Source organism: Panthera tigris, chromosome A3, assembly GCF_018350195.1.
Source record: "Panthera tigris isolate Pti1 chromosome A3, P.tigris_Pti1_mat1.1, whole genome shotgun sequence".
Lineage (NCBI taxonomy): Eukaryota > Metazoa > Chordata > Mammalia > Carnivora > Felidae > Panthera > Panthera tigris.
Genome location: NC_056662.1, coordinates 22,365,341 through 22,378,364, shown reverse-complemented (window position 1 = coordinate 22,378,364; position 13,024 = coordinate 22,365,341). Strand labels below are relative to the sequence as shown.

Sequence of the window (13,024 nt, the reverse complement as noted above, 5' to 3'; positions counted from 1 at the left end):
TTCATGCTCTGTCTCTCTCTCCTTCAAATATAAATAAACACTAAAAAAAAATTAAAACAACAAATAATAAACAAAAGGTTACATACTGTGCATACATATATTTTATATTAAAGTCTAGAAAAGGCAAAACTATAATGAAAAAAGAGTCAACAGTTGACTGAGTAGAGTGTGTGGTGGGAAGGATGTGGGGAGGGCAGGGAAGATCAGAGGGCACAAGAGAATGTTTTGAAGTGATGGAAATTTTTTTTTTAAATGTTTATTCATTTTTGAGAGACAGAGAGAGACAGAGCATGAACGGGGAAGGGGCAGAGAGGGAGACACAGAATCTGAAGCAGGCTCCAGGCTCTGAGCTGTCAGCACAGAGCCCAACGTGGGGCTTGAACTCACGAACTGTGAGATCATGACCTGAGCCGAAGTTGGACGCTCAACCAACTGAGCCACCCAGGTGCCCCTGGAAATATTCTATATATGGATTGTGGTGGTAGTTATACAACTATATACTATTATTAAAATTCATCAAACTGTATACTGAAAATGGGTACATCTTACTCTATGTAAATTATACCCCAACAAAGCTGGAAAAAATTCAGTGTAGCATATACAACTTAAGACTTACACATTTTCCTTCATGTGAAAAATAATTGTAATACATTTTTTTAAGATTTTATTTTATTTATTTTGAGAGAACGAGGGCACAAGTGACTAGGGTCTGAGGGGGGGGGGTGGGGAGAGAGAGAAGAGGGACTCATGCTTACCAGAACTGGGGCTCCATCATACCTGATTTGGGGCTCAAACTCATGAACCCCAAGATCATGGCCTGAACCAAAGCCAGACACTTAGCCGATTGAACCACCCAGGCCCCCCTAAAGATTTTATTTTTAAGTAATCTCTACACTCGATGTGGGGATGGAACTCACAACCCTGAGATCAAGAGTCTCATGCTCCACTAACTGAGCCAGCCAGGCGCCCTTGAGGTCGTTTGTTTATTAAAACAAGCTCTGGCCGATTTTATTAAAGAGGTCATCTTTTTAAATTTAACAAATTTTTAGGAGTGCCTGGTTGGTTCTGTTGGTGGAGTGTGAGACTCTTCATCTCAGAGTTATGAGTTCAAGCCCCACGTCATGTGTACAGATTACTCAAAAATAAAATCTTTAAAAAGATGACGTCTGAGTGCTGGGACTGTAGTTTGTTTTGCTTTTGTTTATGTATCTTCTAATTTCTCTACAATAAATGTGATTTTCTATAATTAATTATTTCCCGAAGTGATGATGATGATGATGACCTAACTGAAGTAACATTCAATTTGGTTTGGCAGTGCAGCGTCAAGGAGGATATTTGAACCTGGATCTCCATACTCTTGGCCATTATACTCTTCTGCTGGCTTCAGACTTCCATGGTAAGAACAGCCTGGGATGCTTAACAAAACTGTGCATCATCCTATTGAATCTGTATGGTTCATAAATCTTCAACAGTGATTCTTACCATTGGGAATTTTGATGGGACTATTGCCTAGATGTAGGATCTGAGGATCTGAAACCTCCTGAACATTTTCTTAACATATTAAGGGTCTGTCATTGATGCCAAGTAACCTCACATATATATTAGTTACCCCACCTGGAATCTATCATCATTAATCCTTCCTGGAAAGTCATCCCTGACTGTGACCCCATACATGCTCAGTCAGGTGACTCTCTGTCCCCACTACCAGCATCCGAAAGTGTACAGCTCTTCTTGACAGGTGTTTACTTAATTCAGGGACTGGTGCACGCTCGCCCCTGAATTGCGATAACCAAAAATGCAAAAATGCCTCCAATCATTGCCAAATGTCCCTTAAAGGGACAAAATTACTCCAAAATTAAGAACTACAAATTTGTGTCTCATATCAGTCTAACCATCCTCTCCTCCAGCCTCTCCACAGCTTCAGATTCCTAAACCTTGCTATTCAAAGTGTAGTCCTTGGACTAGCAGCATTGGCATTAAGGGAGCTTGCTAGAAAAGCAGAATATTAGGCCCAACCTCAGATCTACTGAATCAGGATCTGAGTTTTACCAGGATCAACAATCCCTGGTGATTCCTATGCACATTAAATTTGAGAAGCACTACCAGGTCTCTAACTTACTTGGGGGTGACTATCACTTGGAACAGAGGTTAACAGTTCAACAAAATTTCTGGAGATGATCATTCCATGGTAAAGGGCAGGACCTAAGAATCTGTATTGTTATCATGTGGCTCAGGTAATTCTCATCCTTGGGCAAATTTGGGAATTGCTACTCTAAAATAAACATCAGATTTTGTCATTATCCACCTAAAATTAAAATCTCTTTAGTGACTCTCCATGGCCTACAGTAGTGATTCTCAACTCAACCTTAGGTGCTTACCTAGGAAGTATTTAGAAATCTGGATGCTAGGCTGTTCCCCAGACCCACTAAAAACTCTAGGGGAGGGACCCATCCACTGGTGAATTTTTCAAAGCTCCCCAGTTGCAGCCAATGTTAAGAACCACTGGGAATGATCAAGCCTGAGCTGCTTAACCTAGATTAGAAAACCCAACTGTGAAAGGCCTCTGCCTACGTTCCTAGCCCTATTTTGCATTGTATTTTTGCCTGTGCACACTATACTCCAACCTCACTGAACTACCTGTAATTCCCAAACCTATGGTACAGTCATGCCTCTGGGCCTTTCTACAGGTTGTGCTCTCTGAATGGCAGTTATTCATCCCTAAGGACTGAATTACCACTTAGCTCCTTCCCCTTTAGAGTAATTTTAGATTTCCTTCACACACCTGCCCAGGCAGAGTAATTCATTCTCTTTTCTGTGCTAATACCATGCCTCTTTGTGTAGAGCTCTATTACTATACTTATTACATTATACAGCTGATTCTTGAACAACGTGGGTTTGAACTGTGCAGGTCCACTTAACAGGCAGATTTTTTTTCAATACAGAACAGTACTGTATTTTCCTTAACATTTTTTTTCTCTTATTGTAAGAATACGATATATAACATATAAAACATACAAAGTATGTGTTAATCAACCATTTGTTATTGGTAAGGTGGAATTCTGGTCAATAATTGAGTTTTTGGGGGAGTCAAAAATTATACACGGATCTTTAATGGCAGGGCATGAGGTGTGTGTGTGGAGATGTCAGTGTCCCTAACCCCCACGTTGTTCAAAGATCAACTGTAGTAATGGGTTACAATTATTATATCTTGAGAATGAAAACTAAGGCTGGTTTAGTTTTATATCCCTAGCACCTAGCTAAGGGCCAGGAATATGGTAGGCAGCTAGTAACATTTTTGACTTAGTGAAAGTAGTATAAAAGAAGAAAAAAAAGAAGAAAATAAAAATGAGCAGGAATATTATTACTTTCTTAAAAAATCTGAATTAATATAATCTAACATTAAAATCTTAATTAGAAAAGAACTTTAAGCTGTGAGTTTCATCTGGAGAAATATGAATGAAGGCACTAAGAGAGAAATAAACCCTTTCCTTAAGTCAGTAACATAATTTGGCCCACAAATTCATTCCAAGGAGTTAAAATAATCCTGTTTCTTTATGTGTCTAAGGCATTTTTTGAACTGAGGTGAAATTCACCTAACTTAAAAATTACATTTTTATTTTTTTAAAATAATCATTTTAAAGTGTATTTTAGTAAATTCACAATGTTATACAACCACCATCTAGATTAAGCTCTAAAATGATTTTCCTCCCCTCAAAAGAAACCCTGCTACAAACATTGGGGTACATGTGCCCCTATGAGTCAGCACTTTCAACAATAGCAAAATTATGGAAAGAGCCTAAATGTCCATCAACTGATGAATGGATAAAGAAGATGTGGTTTATATATACAATGGAATACTACTTGGCAATGAGAAAGAATGAAATCATGCCATTTGCAGCAACGTGGATAGAACTGGAAAGTATTATGCTGAGTGAAATAAGTCAGTCAGAGAAGGACAGATATGAGTTTTCACTCATATGTGGATCTTGAGAAACTTAACAGAAGACCATGGGGAAAGGGAAGGGGAAAAAAAAAGTTGCAAACAAAGAGGGAGGGAGGCAAACCATAAAAGACTCTTAAATACAGAGAACAAACTGAGGTTTGATGGGGGTGGGTGGGGGGCAGGGGAAAATGGGTGATGGGCATTGCAGAGGGCACTTGTTAGGATGAGCACTGGGTGTTGTTATGTAAGCGATGAACCGTGGAAATCTACCCCAAAAACCAAGAACACACTTTATACACTATATGTTAGACAATTTTACAATAAATTATATTAAAAAAAGGAATAAAGAAAAGAAACCCTGTACTCAAGTAGTTAGTCACTCCCCATTTTCCTCCTAGCCCCTGAAAACCACCAGGAACATTAACTTTTAAGTTACACTAAGGTATTTAAAAGATATAAAGCAGATATTTAAAAAGGTCTAGGTTCTAGATGGCTGTACAATTGTTTCTAGTCACATAGAAAAGAGTACAAATATAGTTTTTTTCAGTATCTCAAAAACTCCAATGTTTTATTAACCATTTTATGTACACTGATATCAAGTCTTGAAAACTAATAAAAACATGTCCAAAGCTTCTTATATAGTCACTGTACAAATGTTCATGTATGTTTTCTATAATAATGAAGATGAAAATGACACAATAGTTACAGCTACATAAAAATATATACAAGGACTTAAGACACGTTTGATATTATTTGGTTTACAACATGTGTAGATACTACACAAAAAATGAGGATATAATTTGCAGAAAAGTAAAATGTGACCAAAATCACTTTTCTTCTTAAAATTTAAAAATAAAATTCCTGACAATAGCAGTTACTAATTTACAGCCAAATCTTAGACTAAGTCAAATTAGCCAGGGTTAGACATAAGTTAAGTTAAACATTTTGTATTTAAAAAAATAAGTTTTTCAGTTTAAAAAACATACATTTCATAACATTTTCTCAAAATTAATTAAGAATGGTTTATCCATGTCCTTCCAGATTCTGGAAACACATTAGAAAAAGTGAATATTGAACAGCTGATTCTTTGGAAAGCTGCACCCAAGTACCCTATTAGGTTGTGACATCAGCTAAGAGGGCCTTTATTAGGTCTGGAAGGCAAGGAGCTAGAGCTCAGGTACGAATCTACTTATGCTCAAAGAGAGAAAGGCCATGAGAAGGGAGCTAGACAACCCAGGATAGTAGTGGCACTTGGATGTGGAGTTGCCATAGTGGGTCAGAGACAGGCTGGTGTATCGTCCTTTGGCTCAGGTGCTATAGGAACCAATCCCTATTCAATATACATATGTATTTTTTAGAGTAATCTCTATGCCCGACATGGGGCTTGAACTCACAACCCTGAGATCAAGACTCACATGTTCTCCCAACTGAGCCAGCCATGTGCCCCCCTGCTCAATATTAAATGAGAACAGAAATATTTCAAAGTGTGCTTACCAAAAACAGATTATGTACCTTCATATTACAAAGCATAGAAGGAGACATTTATTTTAAAAAAGTGAGCTAAAAAGTTATGAGGTATCTCCTTACTTCATCCTAAAACTAACCCAAGAAAGAGACGTTTAAAAAATTCTTTAACTATTAAAATATTTAAAAGGCACTTGAAATATTGCTTTCCAATCCAACTCAAATATACTGTCAATTAATTTTGGACATAAAAAAAGCGCATAATTTTGGTGCAATTTTTCTTGTAATTCAGTGATACTTTCCATCTACAGGGCTGAAAGTTTTGAGGGACAGAGCCCCAACATTCTGCTACCTGAAAGTGCTTTTAGCGTAGAAACAGGAAGGATGTTAATGATTTGCTCTCTCACTGACAACATCCTGTAGTCGTTTAAGCAAAACATCATCATTTTCTTGACAGAGGCGTTTGGCAGGTGATTCTGCATCACCATCGATGGCTATTGCTCGCTTCTTGGTTCTCTGTTCACCCTGTCTTATCATATTGTTGATATCTTTCAAACTCTGCAAAAATAGAGGACATGTGTGAGTAAAAGGGGAAAAAAAGCAAAGAACTAAGCTAACTGCTTTTTCCTGCACTCTACCCAAAGCTGAACACTAGGGTAGAGATTATCTTTTGAATCTAGGCCAACATAATAAGAGCAATTAGATCTAATCTTTTCATGGTTTTAAAAACCGGATTTACCTTACAGCAGTAGTACTCAAAGACACTGGACCAGATGCAGAAATATCAAGTTGCTTATTAGGAATGCAAACTCTCAAGCCTCACCCTAACACCTACTGAATCAGACACTCTAGGGATGGAGTTCAGCAATCTATGTTTAATCAAGCCCTCCAGGTGATTCTGAGCTCCCTTGAAATTTGAAATCCTCTTCCTAGAGCAATGCTTTTTAAGCTTTAATGTGCTTACTAATCATCTGCAGATCTTGCTAAAATGCAGATTCAGATTCAGCAGGCTGGCATGAGGCTTGAGATCAAGCATTTTTTAAGTTTATTTTTAAATTTTTTTTTTTTTTTGACAGAGAGAGAAAGAGAGAGAGAGAGAGAGCGAGAGAGTGAGCACATGCACGTGTGAGCAGGGGAGGGGGTAGAGGGAGAGAATCTCAAGCAGGCTCCACACTGAGTGTACTCCGTACTGAGGTGTGGGGCTCAATCCCAAGACCCTGGGATCATGACCTGAGCCGAAATCAAGAGTTGTTCAACTGACTGAGCCACCCAAGTGCCCCAAGATCCTGCATTTTTTTAATATGTTCCCAGGTGATGCTGATGTTGAAGGTCTATAAACTATATTGAGTAGAAAGGCCTTAGAGTAGTGGCTCCTGAAAGCTGTGGATCATAACTGTCTAGAGAACCTGACTGGCAGAGCTTTGGGATTCAGTAGGTCTATTGAACAGATCCGTGTTCAACAAGGTCCCCCAGGTGATTCTGGTCTATGGTTTTGAAATCACTGCCTTAGAAGTCAGCTGGTCCCATCTTTGATTTCATTTAAGAATCTCTTCTAAACATCCTTGTAGGAAATCGACTTCTATGAAGAGGAAATGCAAATCTGTGAGGTATTCTATCTCAAGTGAGGTTGACTTCTGGAGACGTACTAAACATATTTGCTTGATAGCCTTTCAAGTATCTGAAAACATCAATCATATAACTGTCACATATTCATCACTGTACGGGAGTTAAGATGAGGATAACCACAGAACTGTTCGCATAAATAAGAGAAGGCCTCTGTTTTTAGACTTTTCACTATCCCATCACCAAAGGAACTTCCACTTTGAAAGCTTTTCTTTAAAGTCAATATTCCTCGTGTCTGACCACCTGCCTTACTGGTCCCTTCTCAAGATCGTATTTAAGCAGGGTGACACAATGGACTCTTGCAGTGAACTTCCCTAGTATCACATCAATAGTAATGGATTAAGCTACTGAAGCAGTTGAATACACTGCTCTTAATCACAGGAAACTTGCCACAGTAACAGTTCATATTATTTAAAAAAAAATTTTTTTTTTATTTTTTAATTTTATTTAAAAAAAAAATTTTTTTTTTTAACCTTTATTTATTTTTCAGACAGAGAGAGACACAGCATGAACGGGGGAGGGGCAGAGAGAGAGGGAAACACAGAATTGGAAGCAGGCTCCAGGCTCTGAGCCATCAGCCCAGAGCCCGACGCGGGGCTCGAACCTGTGGACTGCGAGATCATGACCTGAGCCGAAGTCGGACGCTTAACCGACTGAGCCACCCAGGCGCCCCAAAATTTTTTAAATGTTTATTCATTTTTGAGAGAGAAAGAGACAGAGCGTGAGTGGGGGAGGAGCAGAGAGAGGGAGACACACAACTCGAACTCATGAACAGTGAGATCATGACCTGAGTATCCATAAACCTCATGTGTATATTGCTATCACGGTATTTGTGATATTCTGACAAAACTACCTTCTTATTCATCTATTTTCCTGCCCGGTTGTGGATTCAGATCAAGGCAGGGAATGGATTTTCTTTTTTTTTCAATTCACTGCAGCAATCCAACCCCTATATTAATTACAAAGAAATGCTTTATAAAGCCCTGCTGACATGAAGTGTAAAGAACAGTCTGAGTCAAAAGTGAAGACCAATATTGTGGGTTTACGTGTTTAAAAAAATTAAAAAATATTTATTTTTGAGAGAAAGAGAGAGAGATAGCATGAGTGGGGGAAGGGCAGAGAGAAAGGGAGACACAGAATCCAAAGTAGGCTCCAGGCCCTGAGCTGTCAGCACAGAGGCTGATGTGGGGCTTGAACTCATGAACCATGAGATCATGACATTTGCCGAAGTCAGAAGCTCAACTGACTGAGCCACCCACATGCCCCAATTCATATTTATTACTAGTAATTTTGCAGACAAAGAGCAAGATTAAAGATTATTAACTGGCAATATGAAATCCAATTTTTAACACAAGTACATAGATTGTTGTAACACCTTACCTTAGAAGGGCTGCCATTGAACTTATATAACAGAGCACTCCTTGGTGTAAGGCCTGATGCATTCTTGTGTGGGGAAACATAAATGGAGTGCTGCTGGGAAATGCGGCGTGGTGAGCCTGGTTGTTGCTTAATATGTGGAAAAGGAGAGAGTGGTGGAGCTTCCATCTGAAATAATCCAAAAGTAAATTTTTGTATGATAAAAGTTCTTTTTTGAATCCCACCATATTTTTATTCCTTTATTTTTTTAAGTAGGCTCTGTGCCCAACATGGGGCTTGAACTCACAAACCCAAGATCAAGAGTTGCATGTTCTACCAACTGAGCTAGGTAGGTGCCCCCATATTTTTATTCTTATTGGCATTTCTTATGTGTCAGCTACACCATAAGAATCTATTAATGGCTGAAAAAAAGCAAAGACATGGTCCATTACCCCTTGTTTTTCAAGAGTTACTAACAGATATACTAAAATTTATTTTCCTGCATCTTTCAGGAAATACTGAAGAATTCTGAGACACCCAGAAGTGGTAATAAGCCAGGAGTGTAGTATAGTATATAGGAATAAGCCAGAAAGGAGAGGCAAAGAGTAATCAATATTCTAACACAATGATAATCTCTCTATATACATAACATACACCTCCTGCCCCATAACCAAAGCCATAGCAGAGAGAATAAAAGAGAGACAGAACTCTATGAGCCAGAAGGATGAGTCCATCATGGAACAAATTTGTTAGTGAAATGATTAAGACTTTATACTGAAATGCAAATTATTTAGAAATAGAATTAGGGAAGCAGGGTCTGCACTTTCCTTTAATATTCTCGACAATGTTTCCATTCTAGGAATAAATAGAGATGGTTCCTTAATTAATAATTTCATCATCTTCAACTGAAGCTAATAAAACTAGTTTCAATTGGCTCATGACAGACATATTCATGATAGGGGGAGGTGGAACTGATGGGAGTTGCATGAATAGTCATGGCCTCTGAGAATAGTCACAGACCGCATTCCTTGAAATGTAAAAGGAGACACAAAATACACATATATGGCTACTGGCTAGATGCAGTTTCACTTGGTTCCTCTTACAACTAAAGTCTGCTCTCCTGGGAACCAACCTCAGCTTATACACTGATGATGTTTTCACAGGCCTGCTAGTACTGCCAAATCTGCATTAAAATGTCTTAGTGTTGCCTCTACTAATGATTCAGGCCTCTTTATTTCCTTTTCTCTTTATCTTGAGAAAAACATTTATCTCATATATATATATATTACAATAGAAATTAAAATTAAGAGAAAAAATTAGCAGAATTGTTTTCTTTTTTCCACATTCTCATCTAGTAGTTGCCCATATGTTAACATAATTTCCAGCAACATAATCATAATACGGATAAAATTTCCCTGATTTCTTCTGGTCTGTGTTGTATGATAGTTTTAATCATTCTCTAATTAATTACTGGTATTTTTTTTTTCTCCTATAAAATGCATCAGTGACACTTTAACTCTGAAACACTTATCTAATAAACTTATAGTAATCTAACTATGACTATGAATATTCATATCATAGTAAAATATAAAACATACCACATGGTCCTGATTTGACAAGTCATATCTCAGTGCAAATGACTTCACTCTTCCTACATATATTGTATTATAAAATTTGATAAGATCACCTCTTTCCTCTTTCACTGGTCCACTAGAACAGTCAGGTGTTTTTGTAGCATCTTCCAATTCTGTTAAAAGATTCAGGGTTATGACAGATGTATTATAATACACAAAGTGGTGATCTGAATCACAACTCTATGATATAAAAACAAAATCAGAGGCGCCTGGGTGGCTCAGTCAGTTAAACATCTGACTCTTGATCTCAGCTCAGATCTTTTTTGGTTTTTTTAGTTCATTTATTTATTTAGAGAGACAGCAGAGCCTGATGTAAGGCTTGAACTTACAAACCATGAGATCATGACCTGAGCTGAAATCAAGAGTTGTATGCTTAACTGACTGAGCCACCCAGGTGATCCTCAGCTCAAGTCTGAATCTCAGGGTCGTGAGTTCAAGTCCTACATTGGGCTCCATGCTGGATTTGGAACCAACTTAAGGGGAAAAAAAAGTAAACACAAATCTTTATATAAAGCAATTAATGTTTTTAGAAAATGTTTGAAACCCATCTATATTATGTATAAATTAAATTGGAAACTTGAGAAATACAAATACATGTACTTAGGCTAATACTCTTCTTTTTTTTTAATTTTTTAAATGTTTATTTTTGAGAGACAGCAAGAGACAGAGTGTGAGTGGGGGAGGGACAGAGAGAGAAGGAGACAGAGTCCAAAGCAGGCTCCAGGTTCTGAGCCTGATGTGGGGCTCAAACTCAAACCAGGAGATCATAACCTGAGCCAAAGTCGGAAGCTTAACCGACTGAGCCATCCAGGCACCCCAAGGCTAATACTCTTTTCTCTAGATACTATTTCAGCAAGAATTTTTTCACAATGATACTTTTTAAGTTTATTGATATATTTATTATGTATTGGCGGAGGGGGGCAGAGAGAGAGAGAGAGAGAGAGAGAGAGAGAGAGAGAGAGAGAGAGAATCCCAAGCAGGCCCCATGCTGTCGCATAAAGCCCAACGCAGGGCCTGAACTCATGAGCCACAAGATCATGACCTGAGCTGAAATCAAGGGTCGGCCGCTTAACTGGCTGAGCCACCCAGGCCCTTCTTCTCAAATTTTTTTATGCACAGTCCCCTTTCCCTGTAACACCTACTACCATCCTAATAAATGCTATTCCAAGCCATATTGGCTTTGTAACAGCTGTTGTAGGTTATTCTCACTACATGGATCAGTCAAAATTATTTAAGGTCCTCCTTTGATTAGAAATTTCTGGACACAGAGACTATACACAGTCTTCAGATTTGTGTGTCATTCCAATTCTAGTCATTAATATTTATATAAAGTAATGGGCTCTATTTATTTTGAAGGAACCAAACATTTAAAACTCTCTGGGACCTTGGTGGGATGCCTGGCTGGCTCAGCCAGCAGAGCAGCATGTAACTCTTAATCTGGTGGTTGTGAGTTCAAGCCCTATGTTGGGTGTGGAACCTACTTAAAAAAACAAACAAACAAACAAACAAACAGTGATATTTTGGCAGTTTCTTGTGAACTCTAAAAGGCATGGCCATAATATAAAAACAAGTAAAAATGTGCTCTATTTATATCTTCATTGTCTATCTGGTGATTTTAAGATGGGCATAATGTGAAATAAAGTTACCTGATTTTCAATATGCAGTTACCAATATTATATATCTCATATGAAAACAGAATTTTTGTCTCATGAGAGAATTTGCTTCTACTGTTTTCTTTTAATGTAACCTACTCAACATTTCAAGTATTTTGTTTTTATTATGTTTAATCTCTACACCCAACATGGGGCTTGAACTCACGACCCTGAGGTCAAAAGTCACACACTCTTCCGACAGAGCCAGCCAGGCACCCCAACAACATTTAAAATATTGCAAATAAGGAATATGGCCTTAGACAAATTAGCATGAAAAAGAAAAAGAAAAAAAAAACATTTAAAGAGAAATATTCATTAATAAAAGACCATAAATTTTATACTGCTTAAAAAATGATAGGGGTGTATGGGTGGCTCAGTTGGTTGACTGTCTGATTCCGGGTTTCCACTCAGGTCATGATCTCATGGTTCATGGAATTAAACTGTGCATTGGGCTCTTACTGACAGCATGGAGCCTACTTGGGATTCTCTCTCTGTCCCTCCCCCACTCATGCTCGCTCTCTCAAAAAAAAAAAAAAAAAAAATTAAAAAAAAATTAAGTAACAGCTGTTACTTACTGAGGTCTTACTATAAGCAGGTCTTGTGTTAAACATCATACTTACATCATTCTTTGTAATCCTTAAAACAAGTCTCTGAGGAAGTACTGTAAACCTGTCAGTGTACCATTATACACTTGAGTATTATATTTGTCACTGAGATTAAGCTGTAATCTGGGTCTCTCAAGTGTTCTAGTCAATAATGCCAGTCTAGGGTGGTCTGCTGACATAATGGTGAAGAATTGGTATTTTGATCAGGAAGCTCATTCCCAACAGGTAGCTACTATAAGAGTTTCTGTTAGGTTTATCTTAATCAAAGGCCAATGCTTTGCTAATTAACATACTCAATGTAAGAAATGGGTTTTTATTCATTAAAAAAAGGCGGGGGTGGGCACGCCTGGATGACTCAGTCGATTGAGTCTGACTTCAGCTCAGGTCACAATCTCATGGTTCGTGAGTTTGAGCCCCACAATGGGCTCTGTGCTGACAGCTCAGAGCTTGGAGCCTGCTTCGGATTCTGTGTCTCCCTCTCTCTCTGCCCCCCACCTCGTGTGCTCTTTCTCTCTTAAAAATAAACATTAAAAAAAAAATTCAAGGGGCGCCTGGGGGGGCTCAGTTGGTTAAGCGGCCAACTTTGGCTCAGGTCATGATCTCACCATTTGTGAGCCGGAGCCCTGCGTCAGGCTGTGTGCGGACAGCTTGGAGCCTGGAGGCTGCTTCGGATTCTGTGTCTCCCTCTCTCTTGGCCCCTCCCCTGCTCATACTCTGTCTCTCTCTTTCTCAAAAATAAACAAACAT

The 13,024-nt window shown here is 38.4% G+C and overlaps 1 protein-coding gene across 4 annotated transcripts in view; it reads right to left on the bottom strand.

Moving 5' to 3' along the window:
• Positions 1 to 13,024, bottom strand: part of RBL1 (RB transcriptional corepressor like 1) — a 64,494-nt gene continuing 51,470 nt past the window's right edge. The window contains exons 20-23 of one of the 4 annotated variants that reach the window (XM_015535515.2): positions 9,985 to 10,133; positions 8,411 to 8,575; positions 5,760 to 5,965; positions 1 to 40 (exon numbers count right to left, since the gene is read on the bottom strand). In XM_015535515.2, coding sequence (XP_015391001.2) covers positions 5,795 to 5,965; positions 8,411 to 8,575; positions 9,985 to 10,133 — 485 coding nt within the window. In that variant the 3' untranslated portion in view covers positions 1 to 40; positions 5,760 to 5,794. Of the gene's footprint in view, positions 41 to 4,312; positions 5,966 to 8,410; positions 8,576 to 9,984; positions 10,134 to 13,024 lie in introns of those variants that run through there. The other 3 variants (XM_007077696.3, XM_042980450.1, XM_042980451.1) reach the window with 3 other exon arrangements.